Below are 27,257 nucleotides of genomic sequence, written 5' to 3' on the forward strand. Positions count from 1 at the left end.
TTAATTTTCCTTCCAAATTCCATCTTTTAATGCAGGAAATATGGTTTGACTTCAGATTTTGTTTGTATCTAGTAGCACTTAATCCTCTGGATTAAGTTTTTTTGGATTTTCTGGGTTTTTTCTGTCCTTTTTTATATGGTTTGCTATGTAATGGGTGTTGTTAAAGGCAAAACTTCTTCATTAAACCTACCGGGTTCTCCTCTGGGTTGGCAGTACTGTAAATTATTAAATAGAATTACAGACAGTGTCATGATAAGTTTTAATGTGACAATGAAGTGAGAGCATTGATCTTATGTAATTTGAGTCAGAAAAATCTGAACAGGTAAACTGTTTGTAATTTCTTACAGCTGAATAGGAACATAAGTAATATTAGTAACAGAAAAAAGGCCATCTGGTCCAGCTTGCCTGAGTTTGTTTGCCTGGTTGATCATAATCTCAACCACCTGCTTTTCCACTGAGCTCTACTTCACCAGCCCTATCTAATTCCAGAAACAAATGTATCTGTCTCTTGTACACCTTTATAAATCTTTCCTTATAACTTTGAATATTCAGACCTTATGTGGTCTTACAGCACAGAAGATCCACAAAGTCTCAGAAGAGATCAGAGCTGGTAGGTTCTATATGCTTAATAAATGCACAGAAATAAGTGCTCCTGATCTAAGGGTTTGAATCTAATTTCAGAGGAAGTATGTAGATGATTAGAAGCCTATTGTAATAGAACTAGATTAACATCTATGTGAGGATAGGATTGCCCTAGCCAGTTGGAAAATGCAGATGTTTTGCTTTTAGATTTGGAAACAGACACCTGTACTATTTATAATCTGTACTGACGTTATGCCAAAATATTTATTATAGCCAAATTTTATCAAGACAATACTGTCTTTCTTGCAATGTTGGTGTAGGAATAAGAACAGTATTTAGTACTCTTAAACTACAGATCTTTATTGGCTAGTAGCAGAGGAAGTAAACAAAAGGATTATGAAGTAAAATTTTCTTTGTATAAACTGAAGAACAAAAAAATGTTCTCTTCTGACCATGTCTTTCAGTTCCCTCTTGCTTTATCAGACATGCTTCTTCTCTTAAATAATTTAATAATTAAATATTAAATAATTGGGAATGTTATTGAAGTGGGGTTAAAATTATTTAAACAATCACTTAAAGTTTTGATCTGTTTCTAAAAGATCATGTCTATTTTTATATCCTTCAAGATCTTTATAAACATTTGAATTTACTGTTTTGATGTATTTCAGCAGCTGTCTCTAAGTTAGGTTTGCTTGTGTTTCTACAATGCCCCCCCACTGCCTTTTTTCTTAAATTCTTCTTTTCTCTGCCTGGAGGTGAAATAAAGAAGGTATCTGTGCAATAGCCACTGTCTCAGATGTTGTGATATTGGAACCTGCCAGTTATAGTGATTTGATTGTCTATATCCTGATTCCCTAGTGTAAGCTTCTAGCAATACCCCTGGAGTTTTGGCTAAAGAATATTTGTAGCCTGGACTGGCAGAGCTGTGCTCTGCTTCCCTCTGGCCAGTGTTTTGCTGCCACTGAGTGTCTGTTGGCTGGGAAGTTGAAAAAAAAAAATTGTCTGTTGCTGGGATCTTTTGTCAAAGACTAATTAGTGGTGAGATGAATACAGGGTAGTCCTTTAACTTACAAGGTTTGAAAGTTTCCATGGGTATAGAGATAATGGGTACTGGAGTGCATATACAATACCCTGTGAAATGATACATAAATGTGTACTGTTCTGTATGTCTTAACACACTGTAAAACTTTGTACTTACAAGTATGTTTTCAATAAAAAAATCAACACTTTGAAGAGAAAGATTCTCTGTTTCCCTTGCCTCCCCTGCTAATAGTAGGTGGAGATTGGCTGTGGAGTAAGGACTTTTTTGGTAGACTAGAATTGAGTTTGGCTCAACAGCACACTTGTTTTGGGTCAGTTCTTTTGTCTAGCAAAGGATTTTAACCAGAGATCTCAAAGCAGCAAAAAACCCTTCTGTTTTTATATTGAAAATGAAATACACTACCCTTGCCAGATAATAATCACACTATATAGAGGAGCCTATTTTTCTTAGGCAGATCTGTTTTCTATATACAACTTCAGTGGTTGAGGTAAGTCTGCAGTCTAGTATCCTGCACTTCATAGCTTCAGTGCTGACTTTTGTGTGATTGGAAAGTAAAATGTACAACAGTTGCATCCTGCATTGAGCTTTCAGTCTTAGCTTGTTCCGTAGCTTAGAGCAAACAGGTAAAGGATAAAAAATGAAGGAATTTACTGTGGGATGTGTACAAATGTCATAATTAATCAGCTAAAAATATTTCTTTTTTTTTTTTTCATACTTTCTATTTTCTGTCTCTCAAATCCTTTTCTTTCTGTTAGCTCTGGTACTAATTATCCAGCCACTATCTATTGGCCTTCAAAGTCAGAAAATGCAACATCATTCAGGAGACATGTGGCTGCCAAACCCAGTGAGCATGTAGGAGTAGTGCCTTTACAGGTCAAGTGCTAGAGCTGCTCTTTGACAAATCAGTCTGAATTAGCATCATAGCAGTCTGTTGGTATTCCTGCTCCCCCGCACCTCCGGCTTCATCTGTTAGTGGTTGGTGTTGCCAGCCATTGTTTTGCACTCCCAGACCTGCAATCTGTTTCAGTGCTTGCTGGTAGTGCAAGAGCACCTTCAGCTCTCCAAACTTATTACCAGAATTTACAGCATACATTGAAATTAACTCCATACCTGAAACTCTACTGCATATGGCTTCACCTGTCTTCAGCTAGTAGTCATTTATCAATATTTTGGGGAAAGAGGAAATGTAATATGAAGTTACTCCTCTGACTGATATTTGGATACTGATACTCCTTATATTTGGAGTTCAAGAGTTAGCACAAGTGGCAAGGGGCACCCAGTAAACGGCTTTCTTAAAGGTTGTTTCATGTCTTTTGGCTAAATGTCAGCATGCTGCCAGTACCTGTATCCCTGCAGATGGCTCCAATGTTAAGACCTGTTTGTGTACTCCTAATTTAGTCACATGTCTGTTCCCTGCTGAAGAGACAGGACAGGGAGTGCAGGGAGATAAAACTTTGAAAATAACATTCTGGTGCCAGAGGCATCCTCTAGATAATCCCAGCTGACACACTCAGGGCTGCACTCTACCATGTAGATTCCAGCTTGGTGGAGTACAGAGGCAATATCTTACCTTTCTTCTTCACATTTAAATTGAGGCTGCCTGCTTTGACAATTGACTCTGTTCTGCTCTCTTTATCTAGTCTGTCTAAATGGATTCCATGTCCTTCTTTCTAGAATGATAAAAGAAAAAGGCTGTTTAAGTTTTAGCATGCTTAATAGTGTCCAGAGCAGCCATTACAGATGAAGCCATAGATAATTTCTTGATGGACACAGAGGATCTGTGGTCAACTATATGCTCTTAGGAAAGGGAGCATAAAATAAGTACTGACAACACTGGTCCAAATGTAGTTTGTAGAAGGGCATGTCTCTTTTAGCATCACATATGCTATGAATGAACTGGATGGCTACCAAATACAGTGGAACTACCACTGTTTAATAAGCACAAGTTTTTCCCAATATCTCCATAAATTTTTGTAGATTTTTTTGCAAATCTAGTCTGCATTTCCACATATCTATAATTCAGGAACTTAGCTGAAGAAGTAGTTTAAAACACTTTGAAGAGATTGGAAGAGAAAAGTGGAGAGGCAGTTCTTCTTTTGTACCAGAATTGACTTACCAGTGTTAATTCTTATTGTATCTAGTTTGAAAAAAATGACCAACCAAATAGATGAATGCAGGAATTCAACCTAAAAGGTAGAAGATACATGAAGGGGCTATGGATATTTCCTTCAAAAAAGTATGTTTATGTTTATGCTTTTAGGTTAGAAGACTTGAAATCATTCCAGTTCATCCTTTTCATTTTTTTTCTTTTTCCACCCTTGTGTGTGTATTTCCCTAGCATGTATTGTTCTGAGGGGCAAAAAATGTAAGATTAATGTGTCTGACCTACTATCAGTTATTGTTTTCTTCCTAATATCCTCCAGCTTTATGTTGCTTTAACGTATGAGCATTCAGAGTTTTGAACATTGTGGGAAAAGGTTTCACTGGTATCCATTCTTGCCATTAAAGTGCTTCCCTTCTGAATATTGCCTGCCAAAGTATGTGGTATCCTGCAGAGCAAGAGGATGAGGACATAGATTGCAATGAAGCTGAACAGTTTGCACTTCCTAACAGTGACACCAGACATAAATCTTTTGTAAAGACAGCCCAGAATACAGGAGGAGAACTCTCAACCCCACTCCCCCACACAAAAAAACAAAAGGAGAATGATCTCTTTTTTTTTCCCCATTTCATTTCAGCAATTTCCTTCTAAGATCCTCCACAATGAATATGTTCTCAAATTGCATAAGCTGACATTTCAGTGGCTGAGACTCTTTTGGGGAAAGAAAAAAAAATAAATTGAAAGAATTGAAGTAAAACTTGGCTTTTAGGTTTTTTAAAGTAACATTTTTTTCCTTTTAAGATTTTATTTAATTTAGTCTCAGTTCTCTTTTTGTCATCAGGCTAATGAATACAGTGCTAATTTTGTCACAGTTAATGCATTTCACACATTCATACCACAGTTTGACTTCAGTTTCAGTAACACCATGTTGCACAGGTTGGCAAGTGCTCAGAACTAAAGACTGCCAGTGCTGTAATTTGCCATACTGGGAGAAGCTTAAGTCAAGTCTGCAGCTTGTATAAAGTGGCACTGACCTATAGAAGTCATTTTGAAACAGCTGCTGGGGATCTTTATACAGAAATTTGTTATAGGTTTTATTTTAATACATACATGTAATTTCACCAACACGATGATTTAGGGTTTAGGAGCCATATTCTCCTCTTTGTAGTAAAAAAGGTGCAGAAAGAGCAAAGTGCTACAAAAAGTTTCTACATCAATTAATTTCAGAAGTTAAAATATGGTGTGTCACTCAGTCAGGAGGCTGTGAGGTGTAAGGTGGATAAACCTTGCTATAACCAGGAGGAACCCTCACTGAATAAAGGGTATTTGAAAAAAACTTGAAGCAAATATTTGTGGGAAATTCTTGATAGGGCTTGGCACTGGGTTCTTAAAGAGAAATTTATGCTATAGTCTGATTATCCTTGAAACTGCCATGGCACCATTTTATTCTTTTTTTAAAACAAATAGGAGTGTTTTAACACTTTTACACATAAAGAATCTGTTATGAAATCCTTAACAACTGGAAAACAGACTACCTGAATCAAGGTTTATACACATGTGAAAGAGACAAGTGAAAGTGCAACAACTGCTACCATCATGGTTCCTGGTGGTCTAGAGACTCCTATCTTTGTTACAGAGATTGTCCAGAGCTCAGGCAAACAAAGCTTTGACCAGCTGCAGAGCTGCTCCAGACAACTAGAGCACTTGAAAATTGAAAATTTGAAAATTTGCTTCAGGAAGGTGTAAGAAACAGACTGGTCAGGCAAGTTGTTTTAGCAGAATTTTTGTGAGACCTACTGTGGACTGAAAGACTTGGCAAATGTTCCACTATTTTCAGATTGAATTTATATACACAGTACTAAAACTTTATCCCTATTGTATTTTTCTTAATTTTTTAAAATTTTTCCCATTTGTTTTTGTGGAAATGTCCCAACCCAACAATTGCATGCTAAAACTGCTTTGGATCATTTATCTTCTCGGTATCTTTTTGCACAAAGGAATGAACATTCATTTTGCTGTTAGAATTATGAGTGAAGTCAGAGATTGAGTCACTGTTAGTTATTTCTGAATCTTACCTGATAACCTTTATTCCTTTGTGGCTTTCCATGGTGTAGAAACAGACTGTTCAGTTCCTGGAAACTGTATGAAAATCTCACAGACCATGGGTTAACACTGTCCTAATGTAATAACTGAGATTCTTACTCTGGTTTACATGCTGCATGATATAACAATGCTGCAAGAAGTTTGGCTCATGCAGCTTAGTTTCCAAGAGAACTGCTCCTACCAGTTCCAAGAGACCGAATCTTTGGGTATGCTTTGGCTTTTCCTAGCCTTTCCGTTGATGTCCCATGCTTATGAGGACGCCAGGAAATAACATAAGGCACGTATGGGTTGAGAGGACCATTATTTTTGACCTGGGCAGCCTCTGTTTTCCTAACCACATGATCTCTTAAATATTTTACAGATTCAGAAGTGTATCTGAATATAATTCACAGTCCCCTGGATTCTTGCTAGAAGGGGATAGGATCTGGCCTGTTGTTTATTCTGGGTAGCATGTGTAATACTTTGGCTTATCTTGACTCTTCCCACGTTTCCCCAGACCATTCTGCATCTTAATTTTTGCAGATCTTATTGTGGACTTTTTTGTGTGGGAGCAGATTTGTGTTTTCAACTGGTATGGCAGCAGATCAAGCAGGAGGTTTTGGCTTGTGCACACATTCTGGAGGCAGGTTTTGTGGAAGGTTGCTTGAATTTTTGGCTTACAAACCATGGGAGTGTATACCATGTATTACTTGATTACAAGTTAGCCCACTCACTAAATACTTTGCTGACCACATAGAGTAACATAAGAAGAAGACTAAAAAACAGAGATAATCCTGGCAAAAGCTCAGAAAGAGCACATCTCCCATCCCAGAAGGATCAGATGCTGAACACCAAGTGAAATTTACTAATTAAACTGCTGGATTGTGATTTTATAGACCACAGGGTGTCTCTTGGTAGCAGAATTTTCTTTTGATACTAGCTTTGTGACAGGCTGTATGATTGCCTATCCTGGAATTACCTGGGTAGCACAATGTGTATTTCATTGCAGAATGACCAAGAAGGACTAGGTAATACTGAGGCTGAAAAAATGCTTTTGACTTTTTCCCCCTTATCCTGACACAGTGACTTCAGGAGCAATGGCTAATATTTAAAATATTTTTTATTTCTACTTTCTAAAGGCTGGGAACTGATCTGGGTCAGGAACATGCACAGATAGGTGCTTCTCAAGAAAAATGAGAAGGAAAGAAAGGTTAAGAAAATCGTTTGAAAGCCTATAGTAAATCAAGTCTAGTTCACCACTTGAACTCAGATCTCCTTACAGCCAGTCTTTTGATTTACAAATGTGATTATCTTGAGAATGCAAACTGCTGAAACTCACTGTAGCCAAGGACACAATTTAAGAAAAATGTGTCTTATTAAAAAAAAACCAAAAACAAAACAAAACAAACAAACAAAAAAAAAAACAAACAAAAAAACCCCAAAACCAACCAAACAAAAAAAACACCAACATTTCCCTGTACACATGCTTCCTAGTGTGTGGTATATAACAGAGCCTTCCAGATAAATTCCTTGGATCTAGTTCTGTTCTCATTAAACCCGCACAGCTCTGTGCTAACACTAACGTAACCGAGGAAAGAATTTTTCCTATAAGAATTATATTTCTAATAAGCAGGAAGCAGAGCTTTTTGGCAAAATCAGCTATCCTGCAACTCTGCCTGAAGAACACTAAAACAAAAAACATAAAGCAAAATTGGCTCAGAAGAGTCACAAAATAGGGGCTACACCATAACAGTCTGAACAGAAGAGTTCACAGAGTTTATATCTACTTGTGTTGTGGAGATGATCGCTAATCTGTTAGATTCTGGTTTTATGTGAGATGGATCCCAAATCAGTTGCAAAATACAGTTTTTTAGCCAACTTTCATTAGAAAAAATCTGGTAATTGTCCTTTCCAGTAACAAAAGTGTTACCGTATTGCAGGGGTCGCTCGTCTGATGCACGTGTAGAATCAAAGAGGGAATGGATTCTGTGAAAAAGCTCTGCATGAGAAGGGATTTATTCAAATTCTTGAAAAGCATCAATAGTACACTAAATTGTGAAGAGTTGTTGACTCCCCTCAAGGCAGAGGCCCTGCAGAGCGATCTTGTCAAATTAAAGGTCTGGGTGATCACCAGCTACAGGAAGTTTAACAATGTGCTGAATTCTATACCTGGACCAGAACAACCCTGGATGTTCAGAATGAGGCTGGAGAGCAGGGCCAAGGAACGGCTGGGCATTGCCAGGTTGAATATGAGCCAGCAGTGCCCTGGCAGCCAGGAGGGCCAGCCCTGTCCTGAGGTGCATCAGGCACAGCATGGCCAGCCAGGCAAGGGAGGAGATTGTCCCGCTCTGCTCTGAGCTGGGGCAGCCTCATCTCAAGTGCTGGGGGCAGTTTTGGGTACTACTGTATAAAAAAAGACATTGAACTGTTAGAGAGTGTCCAAAGGAGGGCAACAAAGATGGTGAAGGGCCTTGAGGGGAAGCCATGCAAGGAGCAGCTGAGGTCACTTGGTCAGTGCAGCCTGGGCAAGAGGTGACTGAGGGGAGACCTCAGTGCAGTTACAACTTTCTGTGAGGGGAAGTGGAGAAGCAGACACTGATCTCTTCTTTCTGGTGACCAATCATGAAGCATTAGGGAAGGTTTAGGTTAGATATCAGGAAAAGGCTCTTCTCCCAGAGGGTGGCCAGGCAGTGGAACAGGCTCTCCAGAAAAGTGGTCACAGCACCAAGCCTGACAGAGTTCAAGAAGTGTTTAAACAATACTCTCAGACTCATGGAGTGATTCCTGGCACTGTCCTGTGCTGGGCCAGGAGTTGGACTTGATAATCCGTGTGCGTCCCTTCCAACTCAGCAGATTCTATGTACACATGAGTTAGAAGAAGGCAGTAAACAGTTGTGTTTTTTGTGAATCAGAAAAGGTAGTAGTTTAGCAGACAAATTATTTAAATCCTATGTATTTTCCTCTCTTCTATCTTTTTAGGTGGGATTGAAATGCATAGAAAAGGGGTGACTGACATTTCTACCTTCCTGGTCATGTTTCTTTCCTCAGTCATCCTGGGGTTTCTACTAATTCTGACTAGAAAGAAGTAGACCCCAGGAGATGATCCCTTTTGGATTGCTTGTAGATGAATGCAGCACAGAGTACCTGCCTCTGAAGCCCTGTGGGTTACACCTGCTTTAGGAACAACAGATTCCATACTGGGATTGGTTGGCACCATGTTATCTTCTAAAAGATGGCTAGTATTACGTAAGTAGGTGCTGAAGGGAAACTTCCACCTGTTCTCCTAGCTACAGTCAGTGTTGACTGTGAGAGAATGGAAGCTTTATGTGACTCATCATCTGTATTTGATTCCATATTACTTAAGATGCAGGTCTTATAAAGCTTGTATGCATATTTTAATTAAAAGTTCATTTCTAATCTTTTTTGCTTACTCATGAGTCATCAAATCTTTACCATTTCACGGATTCTGAGTTAATAAAATGGCTCTTTTCATTGAAATGAGTCCTTAAAAAGACTATAGGTTTCCTGTTGTTAACCAAAATGTGTTGGGCTATGGAAATCACTTAAAATTACTGAAATGAACAACAAAAAAAAAATCTCATTTTGACATCTCTGTATTACATATTCTGCAAAAGGAAACTTATATGCACAATGAACATTTCCTACTACTAAAAAATAAATACTTCAGAAGCAGTGAAATATGGCCCAGGCATTGGATCTGTCTTAGGAATTCATAGAAAAGAACTTGATTAGTAATGAAAAATTATTTTTAAATTAAAAAAATTAAGCCTAAGTGAAATCATTGGTTGCTGTACCAATATGATTTTGATAGTGCATGAAACATTTTATGAATTAATTAGGAGAAGGAAGGAAGAAGTACAAAAGAAGGATAACATCAATAATCTTTCTTCATTTTGGAAAATCCAGAAAAGATAAATGGGACTGCTGAAAAAAGCCTGGCTCCAGCTTCTTGTTAGCCAGTGCTTCATTGCTGTTACAAGACTGCTAGTAAGTTCCCTTATGATGGTAATAATAATAATAATAATGATAATAATAATAAAAATAACAACAATTCAACAATTATTAACTCCAGCACCAAGATGCAGTCGCCTCATTGTTCCCCAGATGAGAACAGCTCATCATGTCTCCATCCATTAACAGGAAGTTGGGGAAAGCCACAACAGGAAAGGAGACCCTTGCTGTGCTGGGTTGCAACTTCTATAACTTTCCTCACAGCTACATGAAAAGGAAATGCTACCTTTATCTTCACTGACAGGTAGTTCTTCATAATAGTAGCAGATGCAGAGGATTTCCAAGACCAAAGTGAGTCTGAGGAACTTAAAGCTGGTCCTGCTGTGAGCAGGAGGTTGGATTAGAGACCTTTGGTGGTTGTCTCCCACCTGAATTACCCTGTGATTCCATGAGGTTCACTCTCCTCAATCAAAAATAGGGGGTTTGTGTATAGTGTATTGAAGTTGTCTATTTTTAAAATTGTATTTAACAATCACATTTGAATTATGAAACATCAAAAATTCCATTAGAACACTGTCTCAGTGGCTTCTCCAATTCCATCGCCTACTTTTTTCCTGTGGCTTCACAGTTGGATTTGATAATTTTATAAAATGCAGTAATACTTCCTGTTTTCTGAATAATTGTTTTCTTTTAATCTGTGTTGGAATTGGCTCAACTGTGCTTTCTTTATTGGTCATTATGTAATAACACATATGAGAAAGTCTGTGTGAGAGAGTCTTTTATAATTTTATCCTCATTCAAATAATTTTTTCATTTTCTTTCAAGTTATCATCATTAGAAATGAAAAGTGAAACCACAAATGTTCTGTAGACACATACAATTTCATTTCTCTTGTGGGCAGTTGGTGAGCAGTCAGCTTTATTCCATGAAGAATGCTTGGTCTGTTTCTTAGATTTGAGAGATGTCTTTTTGGCATTATGGTTGTAATATTTTTAATATACTAATGCTTACAAACTGAGTTTTTGGGTGATCTATTTCACCATTCATGTTATTCTTCTGCTTCAGATAAAAAGTTCTTGATTATCAGTTTCTTCAGGTTAATTTAAATACACTTTTTTTTCTGATTGAGTCTGCCTATTTCTCAAAGGAATTTAACGTAGTCTGTGCCATTGGTGTCATCAACAATAGGACTAAGGAGGAGGATTTAATTTGCTTACCTATAACAGAAGTCAGAAATAGCTGTAGCAGTTCAATTACTTGTGGAAGAATTGTTTGTTTATGTCACCAGTATTCCTGTGGTGCATTTTTGAATGATAGATCATTTAAGCTGGCTTGCACATCTGAATAACTAGCATTTTACCAATATTTGGTTACCTTATTCTATATACTTGTTAGTGTAAGAGGCAGTTTAACTGAAAAATGAATCCTAATAAAACGCCTTTTTAGTAATTCGTTTTGAAAACCATTTGACCTTAACTACAATGAAAGTAGACTGTAAAAATCATCATAGATTCCCTTCCTTGAACTTTTCATAATGCTGAAAAATGACTGAGGGAAAGAAGAAAGATCCAGTTACTGTACCCTGTTTGCACAGCTGTACTTCATTGAGTGGAGGCTTGTGTTACACACAGTTTGTGATAGGAAGTAAATGCTTTTAAAACAACTAAAGAGACAGGTCTTTAACCTCCACCTTTTCAGATGCTTTTTTCACTCATTTAGCTTCTGTCGAGGTCTTGAGAAACATTTCAAACACAAATTATTATTGAATACTGAAGCTCACCTGAGTAATTCATTTCCTAGTGTGTTTGTTAGGCAGAGATGCATTGAGATGAGTTTGTTTGGTTGAGTTTTCTTGGGGTTTTTTTGAGAGACATTAGTAATTATTGATATAGTGAACACTTGTTCCTTCGGGAACAAATGCATTTTAAGAAGAAAGAATTCTTAGACTGTTAAATTTTTTTGATAGTTGAAATTACACATTTACTTCAGAAATTTTAAGTATTTTTAAGGTCCTAGAGGTAATTAAAAATTATTTTGTGATGTTAATTACCAAATTGTCAAAATTAATTAGATTTAAAAGTCCCAGTTGCTAGCATACAGGACTGTTACCTCCTGTTACAAGACTATCTAGTACCCTAAATGGTAAAGGTACCTTCAGATTCATTAAGAGGATTTTTTTTTGCCTTACTTTATGTTGGAGGTACATGTTAATCCCCAGACCTAAACTGTTTGATGTATACTTGGGTGCAAAAAATTGCAGGACTTCAGAAAGCCATTATAAAATAATTTTCTGACTGTGATTCTAATGTCTGCCAGAGTCACTTCTCTAATGGCTCCAGTGAAACAAGGTCAGTGGCAATGGGAATGTGCAGCTGGCGGACAGCCAGTCAACTTTTAATTTCTGTAATCAGCTGAGCCTTTGTGTATACTTCATCCCTTGAAATACATGAGACCTTAAATTAAGAATTATGATAAATAGGCATTATTTGGGCTACACTGACTGCATGCTTTTTCTCTTTTTCTGTAATTAAGGAAATCCTTATAGCTGACGGCTTTGAATATTTCTATTTTAGCACCCCACTTCACACTGGCCAGATACAGTGCAGACAGGCTACCCAGATTTGCATTTGAGTGAGAAAATGTCTTGAAATATAATCAGGATTTTGAAGTATTCTTCATTTCAGTGCATTAGAGGTGTCATGCCTTTGGAGGATGTGGCTGACACTAGTTTTGCCCTTATTCTAGCCATTTTTAATTTTTTTTTTTTTTTTATGAACTGCAACAATAGAGCCACTGCTCTCCTTCGGCTGGGTCAAGGCTTCCCAGCAAGCATCAGTTTGTTTTTCCATTTGTCACTAGTGGGCAGGCAGTGGCTGTGTTTTGTGGTCTGTGGCACAAGTGGGTTGAAGATTCACACATTCCAGAAAAATGTAAGCATAAAAGCTGACTCCAGTTAAGTTGTTTAAATATGATGCATACAATTATTGGAACATTTCGTGTCCCCTTCTGGTCTTTAAATATATCAAGCATGAGAGCATCCTCAGTCTTTGTTCCTCTGAATGCCGTACAGAGCTCCAACTGATTCATGTTACCAGAACTCAGATGAGGCTTTCTGGCTGTTTAATTCTCATCTAACACATCCCTCTGCTCTTCCAGCAATGATTTTAGTTCCTGCCACAGCCTCTCTTTACTTCAGCATGAAATTTACACTGACTTGTGTGCACTGACAGACATGTAAACCTGCCTACACAAATTCAGCTTTGAGTTTATTATTTTATCGGTTTATTATTTTATGTTAATGTAAAATTAGGGTTTATTATTTTGTGTTAATGTAAAGTAGCAAAGTGTAAATTGGAGGATTAGTTGATTCTGGCTTAAGGAAAAAGGCCTTGGAAAACAACTGTTGCTTCTTTAGCACAAACCTCATTAGAAATATTGTGTTTTACAGAGGTTAATATCCTGTGGGCTGCACACCAAGTACACCATAGTTCAGAAGATTACAACTTATTCACAGCCTTGAGACAATCTGTACTGCAGAAATATACCTCCTGGGTAAGTTGCACAAGGTTTGACAAACAAGTTAATATCAAGAAGTTTCAGTAAATGTTAAAACACAGCGTTTATTTCCCTTCAAAGAAAACCTTTTTTTTAAAGTTTCTTGACACTGCAGGCACAGAAGATGAAACTGAAGAATCTGATAATCATAAGTTTTAAAATATATTCACTAATGTTGTACAGCAAACATTAAAACTACAAAAGTTAAAGAAGGCTAATTATATAACACTGCATTTATACTTTCATAACTTTTTGAGTAGAATGGAGAATTTTCATTCGCTTATTCATACACGAGTACAGAAAAAAGAGGAGATTTTAATTTGGCTATTTCAGAAAATGTCTTTCTGGCTAAAAGGAGCAGGGACAGAAATCATCATTAAAATTTGCTTTGGACATGCAAATGGATTTATTTGCCTCTGCTCATTCATGTCATATCAGTACCCTTGTAGGTAAGAGCAGTAGGTTACATAGAGTTATTTCAGATAAAAATAATTTGAAACAGTGATCTGTGTACATATTCAGAATTTATATACAGATTTTTAAAAGTGTATTTCAAAATGCAACCCTAAATATAATATTTTGGGTTTAGTTCTGCACTCAGGGTAGCTGCTGATTTTCTATGTTTTCAGTCAGATTGTAGTTTGTCTGGTTGTGTGTTATTCAAAATGAATAACTTCAAAATTTAATTTTTGGAATTAGAGTTCAAAAGGGATATTAAATGTATTTACATATATAAATACATACATATAATTATATAATTATATATATTCTCCAGTGAGGTATAATGTGGGTGGTGAAGGAAACCCACAGTCCTTTGGCAATCTCTATATCCAGCCTGTGAGCGAATAACTCAAAGTCAAGAGTGTGCTCACCCATGGAAATACAGTATAACTCCATTAACTTCAGTAAAGTGGATTTATGCGTATGTAACTGAACATGGATTTAGTCTCCAGTTCGTAACTGTCTTAAGTGCATGACATTAAGTTAGTTTAAGTGCTACGTTCCAGGGAAACTTTCTTCTGAAAATCATGAAGCAGTACTATTTCTTAGATCTTTTTCTTGATGTCTTCAATATAAATTCTTGTTGTTTATTTATTAAGAAAATAAATCATCTGATGTTGGGAAGATTACCTAGAATTTAAATTACTCTAATGAACAATAGCAGAAGGGATGTCTCTGACAACCCTGCTTCCTCTGTAAATACTGCTATGTTAAAGATTTAACCTTTGCCCATTTACCCATTGGGACCATATGGTGCAAATTCTTAACAAAAACAATAATTCAAAAAAGACAAAGTGTCTGTGTGTACATATGGGTGTGCATATGAGAACTTTGTCTGATGGCATGATTTTGAGGATGATACCTCAGACAACATAAAATACTTGGAAGACCCAGATGTCTGGCCACCTTGGATTCCAAAGACCATCCTCAGGACCACACTGGTATCACTTGGCAAATAATATACATGCATTCAAAATTCATATGCTTTCTGCAAAAGAGAAATGAATCTAGGAATACATGGTACTTTTTGTGCCAGGGTTTTTTCACCAAGTATTTGATATTAGCCAAAACATATGGTTAATGTAAATATTGTTTTGCCTCCTCCCTGAACTTTTCAGACATACACCAGTTTTCTTTCTGCAACGGCTTATTGTGCATGATGACAATTCTTGCTAATTCTTACAGCACTGCTATTTTTTTGGACAGACAGTTTTGTCCAGAACCATGGATGGATCTGCCTTGAAACTGAAGCTCAGTGAAATCCTTATTTAATCTCAGAGTGATCTGATCTTGTTGAATGTGTACTATACTGTTCAATGAGTTTGACATCCAATTTTGTGGAGAGTGTGAGAAATTTATGGTGGATGGCATGGGATTATGTGACTGTTCTGTTGCCAGCTCTGTTGTGTTTTAAGTTAAACATTGTAAGATAAATAAATCAGCATGTTAATCTATGACTGAAAAGATATTAAATGAAAGAGAATAGAAAAACATGCTTGACGATCAGTGGTGTGAGATATACTCTTGATTTTGGAACCGAATGTATAGTGGTTCATGTTGTTTGCACAGATTGTGTTTCTATTTCTTCACTGAAGGGGCCACGGAGAAGCAAATCGGTGAGACTGAGAGATACTGTTGAGGCCCATCTTGTTGGGAAAAGATGTCAAAAAAAAAGTATATTAATTTTTAAGAAGAAGACGGCAAGCTAAAGGAAGATAATACTATATAAATGAGTGTATAAGTGGTGAAACAGTCAAAGTGCAGTTGTGAGACATTTGCACATGCACTTTGAAAAGCTATGATTTGATGCTTTGAGTACCATTCTCAACTTTAGGGTAAGATTTAATTACAAATATTAAATCCATGATAATTTGATCGCTTTAGATTGTACATTTAGATAAAGTGTTGAACTATGCCTTGGTATAAAAGCAGTGGAAACATGTACATACAAGTCTGGAAATGGAATAGGAAGCACAGTTTTCAGTGCAGTCAGTCACTTCTTGTCTACTGAGTTGTCTGCCAGGTCTGGGAACTGTAAAAAATGGGTTGGCTTTTTTGATTGTTTTATTTTACCCTTGCCTTTAACTGCTGCAGAGTCCTCACAGGAGTTCCTGCCCACATGAACTTGCTGTCAGCAGCGGTCCTGCAGCCCCCCAAGCCCCGCAGATCCTCTGCCGCCGCATCGGCAGGTGGCCCCAGAGACCCAGCATGGAAACAGCACTCCTCCTGAACCTCGGGAGTCTCAATGCACTCCCTTTCTGTAGTGCAAGTGGTTATAACCTTTTACTTACAAATAGGAGGGAGAAAGGAAGAGATGCCCACATGGGAGAGTGGGCAATGGACCTTTCTTAGGGGCAGTGCCTTTGGTGTGAGGGCCAGCAACTGCAGTGCAGCAGCCCCAGATGCACATATCTCTGCACCTCCCCTCTGGGTGCTTTTCCCATCAGCTACTGTAGCACTTCCCAATCTCTGCTGCTGAATTCCCAAGTGAGAAAAAATCTGTCAGTGTGAAAAAGTTTTCTGGTAGTTTTGACCAGAAATTCTATTCTGGAGCCAGGAAAGCTTTTCCCCTAGAAATTTGTTAAAGCTGGTACGTTGCCATGAAATCTTTTGATTTGGTGAATTGGCATTTTCAGTAAAGAACTGTTTAATGATTTTTTTTTTTCCTGAGAGTGCTCTTCTTGTTTCAACTGTTTAATGATTTTTTTTTTTTTTTTTCCTGGGAGTGCTCTTCTTGTTTCGGTGGAACCACAAATAGGAAAATCCAAATCTTGGTATGAGAGAAGTTTTCATTTCTCCCTATGAGTTCCACTTCTGTAAATGATCTTTAAAATCCTTTCTGTTCAAAATAAAGCTTACACTGCAAGAAAATGTGAGGCAGTTAGTAAAGCATTCTCCTTTGACAGTTTCAAATTTACCTATAGATTTATATGAAATTTCCTTCATCCCACCACTTAGCAGGGAAATCCTAGTACTTTTGTGTAAAGTAAGTTAGGAAATAAATATGAAGATGATCCTTCTTTCCCCTTTGAGTCATCTGTAAATACCACCAAATTGCTTCTGATACTTTTAGGGAAAAAGCATATAATTTTTTAACCCTGCTTTCAATCCTGTAACCACTTCCATGAATAATCTGAAAACCATCTGGTTTGGTTTTTTGGGCTTTTTAAAATCAATTTCCTCTCCATTCCTTTTTTTTTTTAAAAAAATCCTGCTGTTATCATGCCATTAGACAGAAACTTAGTCCCCCTCTACTACCTTTTAATTCCTTTACTTCTTGGAAAGCAGCTTCCAAGACAGAAACAGAAACACCCCGTAGGTAATTTGTGGGGCAGCTGTGATCCATGAAACCTTTAAATGGAGATTTTGAAATCCCAGCTGTCACATCCCTGCCAGGTGGTACTGCAATGGCTTCAGGGTTTTGTCCTAGAGTTTCAGACATTGTCTGGTGTTGAAGCCAGCAGACTAAGCTGATATTGCAAGGTCCTAGTCCTCCGTTGGTTTGTCACAGTGAGATGTGTTTGTGGTGACTTTCTTGAGAGCATCAGTCACATCGCTGGGGTGGAAGTTTCACAGCTGTTTCACAGCCTCGGTGTGACTTCTATTGGGCAGCCCTGTTGACTAAAACTGAGAGAATACTGGTTTTACATGCTGTGTCCAGACCTACACTAAAGGAATTCCTGGTCCAGGAGGCCTGTCATGGCAATGGGACTGCCTTCTTGGATGTTAAAAGATGTGATTTTTTTTCTGAAAACGACAGTAGTAATTCAGAAATATATTTTTCTAATTTTCCTGTGCTTCACAGAGAGCTCTTGTTGGCCAAACAGATATTCCCTGAGTGCTAAAGAGATTTAAAGTTTGAAGATACCTCTGCTACTGTTTAGTTTAGGAGAAATCTTGTGGAAGGGGTTAACAGCGGGCCTGTTAGCTAAAGGAGCAAGAAGAAGCTGAGAAGAAAGAAGAAGCTGATAAGGACCTCTCTCCAAAGCTGTAACCAAGGAGACCAAGAGAATTAGGAGACTGAAGAAAGATAAGAACTACACAGCTGCATGAAGTATATTTAGAAAGTTAGTTAAGTCACTGTAACTTTTCACCAATAGTGTTATGTTGATTTATTGTATCCAATAGTTAAAGTAGAAGGAGCATAAACAATTAAAAAGTGTATAAAAGGTCAGCCATATTCAATAATAAACTGTTGCCATCTAAAACTGCTTGTAGTCCCTGCTTTGTGTCGTAACCACCTCGACAACGACAAAATCTCTGTATTTTAGAGAGGTATTCACTTTTCGGTGCAGGTGATATAACACAATGTCAGCTAAAAGGGAAAATAGAAAGATAAGATCTTTCAAGATCTTCCTTTTTCTGAAGAAAGCAGACTGACTTGTAATGTATGAAGGTCTTAGAAGTTTTATTCTATTGCTAAGCCAGTTAAGCAATTAATTGTGAATTTCCCAAGTAAGTATTCCCAAGTATTTTTTCATGCTAGCATGTTTTTAGGACTCAACAATATATTGGGACTTTATGGGAGATGCCAAAGTTAAGGTGAGAATTATAATTAACTTGGAAAGCGAAGTCAGCTGTCTTACCCTCATGGTGCTTATGTAGGGAGTTTGGATGGAAAAGCTGTAGTATTATAAATTTGTGCCTTGCTTAATCTGTGATAATTCTTCCCTATATGGCAACCCTTAATGTCAAGGCTGTGTTGCTGTCTGCTCCACACAGCATAAACACCTAATACTAGAATTCATGAATTCTTATGTTGGATTTTCTACTTGCTCAGTTTGGCTTGTGGGAAATCACTTTTGTATCAATTTCTGTCTCATTTGCTATATCACATCAAGTAGTAACATAATAATCACTATCTCTGTACACTATATAATGTCTGCGTTATGGATGTATTAGAAGAAGTAAGTGTATTGTGCAGTGCTTTGAGCTCCTGATAGTACTTCATTATATCATCATGAGTTTAGAATTGTGTATCTAATGTATGTTCTCTTTCTCATTTTTCAGATGTTCAACTTGCCCATGGCTCTTTTCATTCCCCCTTCGGTGTTTGCTGTTCATTTACAGTTTAATCTGCTTTACCAGTTTTGGATACATACAGAGGTAAACCAGGTTTTTAAGCCATACCTAAACAGTTAGCCTGGAGCAGTGTCTTGGAAATCCACTAGCAGCTGATTTATTGTGTAAGAAAAATCTTTGTCTGACTTCTTTAAGGAGAAACATCTGTTCATTTTTATTCCTTTTTCTGAATATATATTGCTAAGTTTATAAGAAGCAATGAGGCCAGTTGGTCCCAATTAAATTTAGAAAAAAAATAGTAACTGTAAGGAATCAAAACTTTTTGCTATTTTAATACTGTATTTTCCTATCTTGCAGCTTATTAAACATTTTTGGCAGATATTGGAACTGATTTCGTTTCTAGGATAATTATTTTAGGGAAAAATACCCAAAAGCTGGTGCTTTTTAAAGATCATTTAGAGTTGCAACTAAATTCAGATATTGTTTCTTTCTTAACGCATGTAATTCTCAGATGAAAAATGCTCTATTAATATCTGATGGCTATTTTTTTATGACTACGCCACTTCATTGCTGTTTTTTGAGTGCATAGACCATATCTAGTTTACATACATAAATGATTAATAACACACTGTAATTAGCAAGATGTTTCCCACACTTCTCAGGTAGTTCAGTGGCCTTTGCCTTCTTCCTTGCATTACAATAGAGGTATTTAAAGGTACTTTATGTTATAAGTCAGTAGCATATTTCTCAGTAGCTCCAGGTGGGCTGCGGGCTATGACACTTACTCCTTTGTTTATTCCACCCAGACAAATGCCTTTTCCTCTCTAATTTCATAATGCAATATATAGGACAGTTCTTTGGGAAAGGAATTTTATTTTCTTGATCTGATATTTTAGGTGATTATGTTGTTTAAATTGAAGATTTTTTTTTCCTGTGTGTTTCATTAAAAAAATAATTCTAAAAATTAAAAATAAGCTATTTATAGTGGACCAATACCAAAATTTGATACTGGCATTTTGTTTCTGTTGGACACATTTCTAAAATTGTTAAGATGTGTTTGATCTAAAACACCACATGAATAGGAAAGGCTTAGATAAAATGTCACATACATCACCAGAAGTGGCATAAACTGAAGCAATACACATTTAAGTTTTTTAAAATATTTTGAAAAAATTCAAGCAGTCTTTGAAACTATACCAAATGAATACTAGGCCTCATATGGTACCAAAGTTTCTTTGACCATGCTTTAGGTTCTACAGATCAGTTTAAATGTACTTTGCCACTAAAAAAATTATTATATGCCTCATCTATGTCTTCTCTGGTGATGGGGCCCTCTCTTCCTTGGCTGAGAGGTTTCTAACATTCTGCTGTGTAGCAGTAACTCAGTTAATCTCAGCACTGGTGCCACAGTGCACCTCTAGAGTTTCTAAAGTGAATTTCAGAGGCTTATGAATTGCCTGCATCCCTCTAAAGTACTAAATCCTTCATAGGGCTTAAAAGGAATTTCCATAGCATATGTGCAATGTGCCAAGTTTAGGCACTAGTCTAAACAAGAATGAATTTCAGTTTCAATGAAAAGATAAGCACTCCTTACTATTAAATTATGGTGCTGGTAGAAAAACAATGGATCTTTTGTATTAATCCAGTTGATCCACTCATAGAACTTTGCTTACAAGGGAAGTTATTCTTAATGTTGATATTGTTGATTTTATAGCACAGCTGAAATCGGTTGAAATATGTTGGAGTCATGCTCTAAGGTCAAAAATTATGTCGAAATAGAAACAGGGTTACACCATGTATTAGCAGATTTCCTGCTCTCAGGGGCAAGGCATTGACAGAAAAAAGTAAGGAAAGGAAGGGAAATGGTATCAGCCATTCAGGCTTATGTTACCCTATATTTTTGGTGAAATTAATATGATGCTTCACCATTATGCTGGGTTTTCTTTGCAACAGCTATCACAATTTAACTGTTTAAAGCTACTGCTGCTCTTTTTTTTTCCTAACAGTCCTTTTCTGGATTTTAATGATCCTAATTTTCTTACACAGATTTTATTAATATGAATATCCTTTCTTCAGGTCTCTGTTTCTGTCAGTTTATTAACATACAGAGATTGTTCAGGGCTGTAGCCTGGGGTTCTATAGCAAACAGCATCCTGTCTCAGTAAGTGCTGCTCGCCCTTGCTCTGAGAGCAGATATTTATCATCCCCCAGCAGCTCTGATGTCCCCTGGGAGCCCATGGAGGGTGCTGTTACATGTCATTAGGGGTCTAGGAGAGGCACACTTCATTATTTCCAGTCTGCCAATATAATGTTATAGTGATGTAATAGTTTGCTTGTAACATGAAGAAGCAATTGATAAATTTTTTCCCCCAGGCTTCTATTGCTTCTCATCAGTAGCAATTCCCTGATACAGTTTGGACCCACATTGACTAGTCAAAGATGTTTGAAAATTGTCACTTCATGACTTTTGATTGCATGTCTTTCTCTTTAAGAAAAATAAAATCTAGTAAGATAGAAGGGGGGAAAAAAAATCTCTCTTCCTTAATAGATGGTGGTTTGTCTGTTTTTTATACAGGCCTGAAGAGAAAAATACATGCAGAATTCTTTTATTTTATAGAAGAAAAAAATGTGTGTATAAGTAACAGGAAAGAATTTAAGTACATGAAAAAGTTTCTGAGGGAAGATGTATTGTTTTGAGAGTAGTTTAAATTGAATTCAGTAATTACAAAAGAATGATCATGCTCTTCTGAAGCTTTCTATGCCATGTTTCAGCCTAGAGCAAAAGCTTATAGCCAAATACAATCCCTGGTATTTTCCTATACTTAAATTTTACATGTGTCCAGTGTTGCTTTAAAAAAATATTAAGAGATGTTTCCTGTGTTATAACTTTGACCTGTCTCATTATTTGTTATGTCAGTGCTTTTCCAGCTTTACTACCAGCAGATCAGACATGGTCTATTTTATTTTAACTCAAGTGACTCGTATATTCTTGTGACTACAGTATCATAAAGATCAAAAGTACACATTTGTTCTACCTCATTTAGACTTCTGTATTTCCTACATGCTTGGTATACATTGGTTTTTGTCATTTTCTATAGAATAATACAGCATTTTAAGGTCTATAAATCTTATATAAAAATTATACTATTTTTCTGGTGCTGGATTCTTTTGCTATTGTTTATTATTAGAATGGACTATTGATACAGCAAAGACATGCCTGAAATTAATAAAGTTGTGTATGCTAGAGTGAAAATACAACTTTGAGACTTACGTCAGGCATTTGTGTTCAACTGGATCAGTGGGCCAAGACCAAAGATGAGATTTGAAGCCGAGTGCCAGGTCTTGCATTTTGATCACAGCCACCCCATGCAGGGCTACAGGCGGGGGAAAGAGTGGCTGGAAAGCAGCCAGGCAGTGAAGAATATGGAGGTACTGGTTGACAGCAGCTGAACATGAGCAAATGTGTGTGCCCACGTGGCCAAGAAGGCCAATAGCATCCTGGCCTGGATCAGCAGTAGTGTGGCCAGAAGGAGCAGGGCAGGGATTGCCCCACTGTACTCAGCATTGGTGAGGCCACATCTTGAATCCTGTGTCCAGTTCTGGGCCCCTCACCACAAGACACTGAGGTTCTGGAGCCTGTCCAGAGAAGGACAATGGAGCTGGTGAAGGGTCTGGTGCACAAGCCTTATGAGAGTGACTGAGGGATCTGGGGGTGTTTAACCTGGAGAAGAAGAGGCTCAGGAGGGCCTTATCCTCTCTACAACTGCCTGAAAAGAAGCTGCAGCTAGGTGGGAGCCGTTTTCTTCTCCAGGGCAACCAGTGGCAGAACCAGGGGAAATGGGCTCAAGCTGTGCTAGAGGAGGTTCAGGTTGGACATAATGAAAAATATATTATTTGAAAGTGTGGTTAAGCATTGGAACAGGCTTCCAGGGAAGTGGTGGAGTCACCATCCCTGGAAGTGTTCAAGAAATGACTGGACATGACAGTGCTATTGTTAAGTGATGTGGTGGTATTTAATCAAAGGTCAGAGTTGATGGTCTAGTAGGTCTTTTCCAATCTTAATGATTCTATGAATATTGCATCATGTACGTGACAATCTGAAATTATCACAGGATTTTGTCAAGGATCCAAAATAAATATCTTAAGTAGCACCAAAGCATTGAAATAAACTCCTAGTAATTTATTTAAATGAGAAATGGAAAAAAAAAAGATAACCCAAGAAGACCCCTGAGGAAAACATTTGACAGTGATGGGTTAACTATTGTACTTGATGATCTTAAAGCTCTTTTCCAATCAAAATGATTCTATGGTTCTGTGATCTCAGTAAATCAAGAACAAAAAATAATTTTTTGTTCTATCTAGTACTGTTCAGGTCAATTGAATGGCTCAGATCTACTCTTAAATAGTCTGGGAGAAATGCTTCTGTGACCAGACAGACCATTCTCATCTAGATCATAAGAGAAGTAAAAGAAAAATACTTTAGTCAAAGGACACTAAAAAACTAATTTTTCAAAAGCCACAGAGTATTTCAGGACTGTTAGTGACAGACAGAAATACTCCATTTCAGTTTATTTTTGCAGGTGATTCAGAAGGTCTATGGCTTATATTAAACTATATCCTTCCATTATGCATTTATTACAACCAATAAGTTAGGTGTGTTTATAACCTGATAGACACCTGTGAAAAACAGAAATTAGTTTCTGTTGGTTTAGCTGTAATTTTTATGAGATGTCAAACTGTATTTAAAAAGTATCGACTGATCCAGTCCCTGATGGTAGTAATTGCAGCAGCAGATTATTCCTTGCCTATTTGATCTTTGACATGTACCAGTTGCTGTTTAATTTTCTAATTTAAGGAAAGAATATGATCTGCCCTTTAGCATGCTCACAGAAGTCAGGTTTTTTAAGGCATCTCTTTTCACCTTGTTTAAGTCTTTCTACCTCATCCAACTCTGGGAGGAGAAAAAGGTGAGCCACAACTATTAACCACAAGTAACATGGGTGAAAACAGGTGAGGAATCGGAATAATTTTAGCAATACCTCATGCAGACTGGAAAGAGAGGCATAAAATTGCTACAGATATAGGGAGAAATACAGTTAGTTTTATCAGAAAACACTCATTGGTAAAACTGAAACTTGCTGAGGAAATGTATGGTATTTGTCAAAGGGATATTTTTCACTTATGCAGGCACATTGTGTATTGGTCTAAGTTTTTGTCTAAGTGTTGTTTTACATTTGGCTTCTGCTCAATTTTCTTTAATGAAAAGCTTTGAAAGAGAGAAATTGGGAATTATTCCTGCTTTCATGCCCTGGACAGCCCATCTGGGGTCCCTGAGTTCAGGTGAGTTCTTGTGGCCCAGTCCTTAAATTCTTGCATCAATCAGATCATGTCTAGGAATATAGCCAGATTCAGAAAAAAAACCCTGTTTTGTTTTGACTTTATTTTACAATAAGGAAATTAAACAAGCAGATTGAGGAACCAGGTAAAAGAAAGGAAAATAGATAAAAAGCATGCATTAAAAAAGTATACATAAGTTTTTCTGAGTACAGTACACCTGTGATTACCATCATACCAATAGCAAAAGCTATTCTTGAAACTCTAGAGGACTTACTTGTCTTTTCAAGCAGAAGCTGTTTGAGACAAAAGTCTATTGGATGGTGAAAGAATTGGGTGAAAGAATTGTAATCAAGACACTGTGAAAAATAAGTGACAGGATGAAACAATAGACAAAATATTCAGTTATTAGTTTCCAGGTCCTAACAATTGAGATTGGTCTGTTTCTTTGAAAATTTTATTTTTCAATTTTCTTGGCCCTATTTTCTCTGCATTGTGCGCTGCAGTCTAATTTAAATAAGCAATAAGGGATTCCAGGATTTGAAAATAAAATGTTACAAAGTCTATTTCATCTATTTCAAGTAGTTTTTAAATCCATTTCTCAAAATGGAAAAGTAAATTTTATCAAGAAATAAGACTTTGCTGCTAGTATTTTGGTTTGGTTTGTGTTTTTTTGGGGGGGGGTTGATTTTTTCTTAATCTACAAAGCATCACCTGTAAAAGGTAAAATCAGTAATGATCCAATGTATTGAGTAGAATTGTGGAACTGCCGTATCTCTTGAATTCGATTCTAGAGGGTGACTTTGAATTCAAATACCATATGCCAAGAAAATCTTTATTTTTTTCATTCTAGTATATTGCTTCATTTAATGAAATAATGAATTTCTTTCCTTTAATTTGGCCATGTTAGCCAAAAATAGACACAGCTCTGTCTGATGCTCCCTTTCATTTAAATTAGAAACACGCACATCTGTCCCTTTCAGGTTACAAGGAATCAGAGACTTACCATTCAGAAGACTTTTGTTAAAAGTGATCAAAGGGATGAAGGTAATTAGAGGTGATTACAGCCATTCTCCTACTCTGATGTTCAAGATTATGTCAGTGAACATTCAATGACATGGTGATTTAACTGGAATTCCTAGAAACAGGTGACATCATCCACAGCCTATTGTATACTTTCTTACTGTAACAAAGATCCAAGAAATTATTTAAAAACAATAGGAAAAGAATTGTTTGTTGATTTGCATAAAGAACCAAACTCTGGTTTACAAAACAAAGTTCTTGCCCCATTCCTGATTGCTGATGCTTTTATCACTCATAAATTCATTTGTCTGCTGCAAACTCTCAAATCACATGCTTACTCTGGAGAGAAAGAGAACAAATTCAAAAAACACCAGGAAGATAAACATACTTTCTTTAATGCAGACAGTGACTTTGTAGGTCCAGATAGGCTATATATGCAATATAGACATTAAAACTTAAGCATGATTCCAAGCAACAAAGAGATCTCACTGCTTCAATCCAGCCTGTCTGCCAAAATGGTTTATTAGATTTTCTGACCAACCTGTAGGATCAAAGTCTTGTCATCATTGCACTTGCCAGAGCGCAGAAAAGGGCAAAGCTGACAACACTATCATTAAACACAAATACTTGCAATAACTGTAAAATAAGTTCCAGTTTTCCGTGTTTCACTTGCCCCATGAGGGGAGAAAAGTATTGTCTTTCTAGATATATAAGGCATATAACTCTGCTTTTTGTTTTAAATAAAAAGAATAACAAAAGAGAGAGAAAATAAAACATTCATAAGAGAGCACACTGTTCCTGTCCTGCTAAGTGTAGGTTGTGTTTGAACAGAGTATAATCAGGAAAAACATAGCAGGATGAAGTTTGGAGTTCCTTCCTTGGCGCCTAAAAGCTCAGTGATGATTCAGAATGCCAATGCTCCACTTTAGTAGTGTCAGGATGAGCCGCCTATTTTAAGTCTGTGTAAACTCCTATTTTAATAATGCTGTGCACCCAATAGCTCTGAATTCAACCTGCAGCACAGGAGCCATTAACTTTTTCATTCAAAGGTGGCTGTTCCGTGATAATTAGGGTTATGTTGGTGGTTTGCATTTGATGGGCAGCAATCCAGACAGAAGAACCCTCCCCTATCCCTGCTGAAGTCAGGCCAGAAACAAAAAGTTTATGGAACAAGAACATAATCAGAAACTGCAATTTGGATCCTAATAGTAAAGTCCTGAAGTTTAAGTGTTGGCTTCTGTTCCTTGCACCAAAGACTTCTTGCAGGAAACAGCTGTGAAATGTTCACTTCAGCAACAGTGAGCTTGACTATTGCTAATCTGCCTGCAGAAACCCTAAAACTAAAGATTGTACTTAAAGAATTTTATTTAGGTCACTTCTGTCTATTAGGTCCCTGGAGAATTATCAAGATAAAAGTGAAGTGAACTACTTAGAGATGTAACACAGTTCAGTACATTCTGGGTCCTGGAAAAAGAGTCTAAACAACTCATTTAGCAAATAAATTTAATGTAATAATGAAAGGATACCACATTAATAATATTAGAGATTCTGTTCTTTTTTACAAAAACCCCTCTTTTTCCATCTTAACACATTGCATATAATACTTTTGAGTTTTTCTCATGGCTTATACTCAGTGAGAATCTATTTAATTATAGCTTCAAAGCCAAGAGAAAATTTGAAAGGCACTTCTTTGTTAAAATCACAAAGTATAGGCTGCTGACTATTTTTTGATCTGTTTAGAAAGGAAGATGAAGAGCCTCACTTGGCTATATTTTAGTTTATTTCAGGGCTGGCATAACGATTTATGACTTTTGGGTTTTTTTCCTGCAATTGCCAGAATGTATTCATCAGGCTGCTGAAAAATACTGAAATTGTATAGTGATTTTTCTCCTGGAGTTTGTTTAAAATGCTTAACTTGATGTATGACTGAAAGTGTGACTTGCTCCATGCTCTGCTATTTGTAATGCTGCAATTAAACCAATCAGTTACTGTAAGTTTTTTCATTTTTAGTGGAAAAATGGATTGAAATTTCCTATATGTGCT

At 36.9% G+C, this 27,257-nt stretch overlaps 1 protein-coding gene across 1 annotated transcript in view; it reads left to right on the forward strand.

Moving 5' to 3' along the window:
- The window catches only part of AGMO (alkylglycerol monooxygenase), a 185,221-nt gene that overhangs the window by 63,358 nt on the left and 94,606 nt on the right, over positions 1-27,257 (forward strand). Inside the window, exons 4-5 of the mRNA XM_039713463.1 lie at positions 13,228-13,331; positions 18,846-18,941. Coding sequence (XP_039569397.1) covers positions 13,228-13,331; positions 18,846-18,941 — 200 coding nt within the window. The remainder of the gene's footprint in view (positions 1-13,227; positions 13,332-18,845; positions 18,942-27,257) is intronic.

This window comes from Passer montanus, unplaced genomic scaffold, assembly GCF_014805655.1.
Source record: "Passer montanus isolate IOZ18808 unplaced genomic scaffold, ASM1480565v1 scaffold10, whole genome shotgun sequence".
Taxonomy (NCBI): Eukaryota; Metazoa; Chordata; class Aves; order Passeriformes; family Passeridae; genus Passer; species Passer montanus.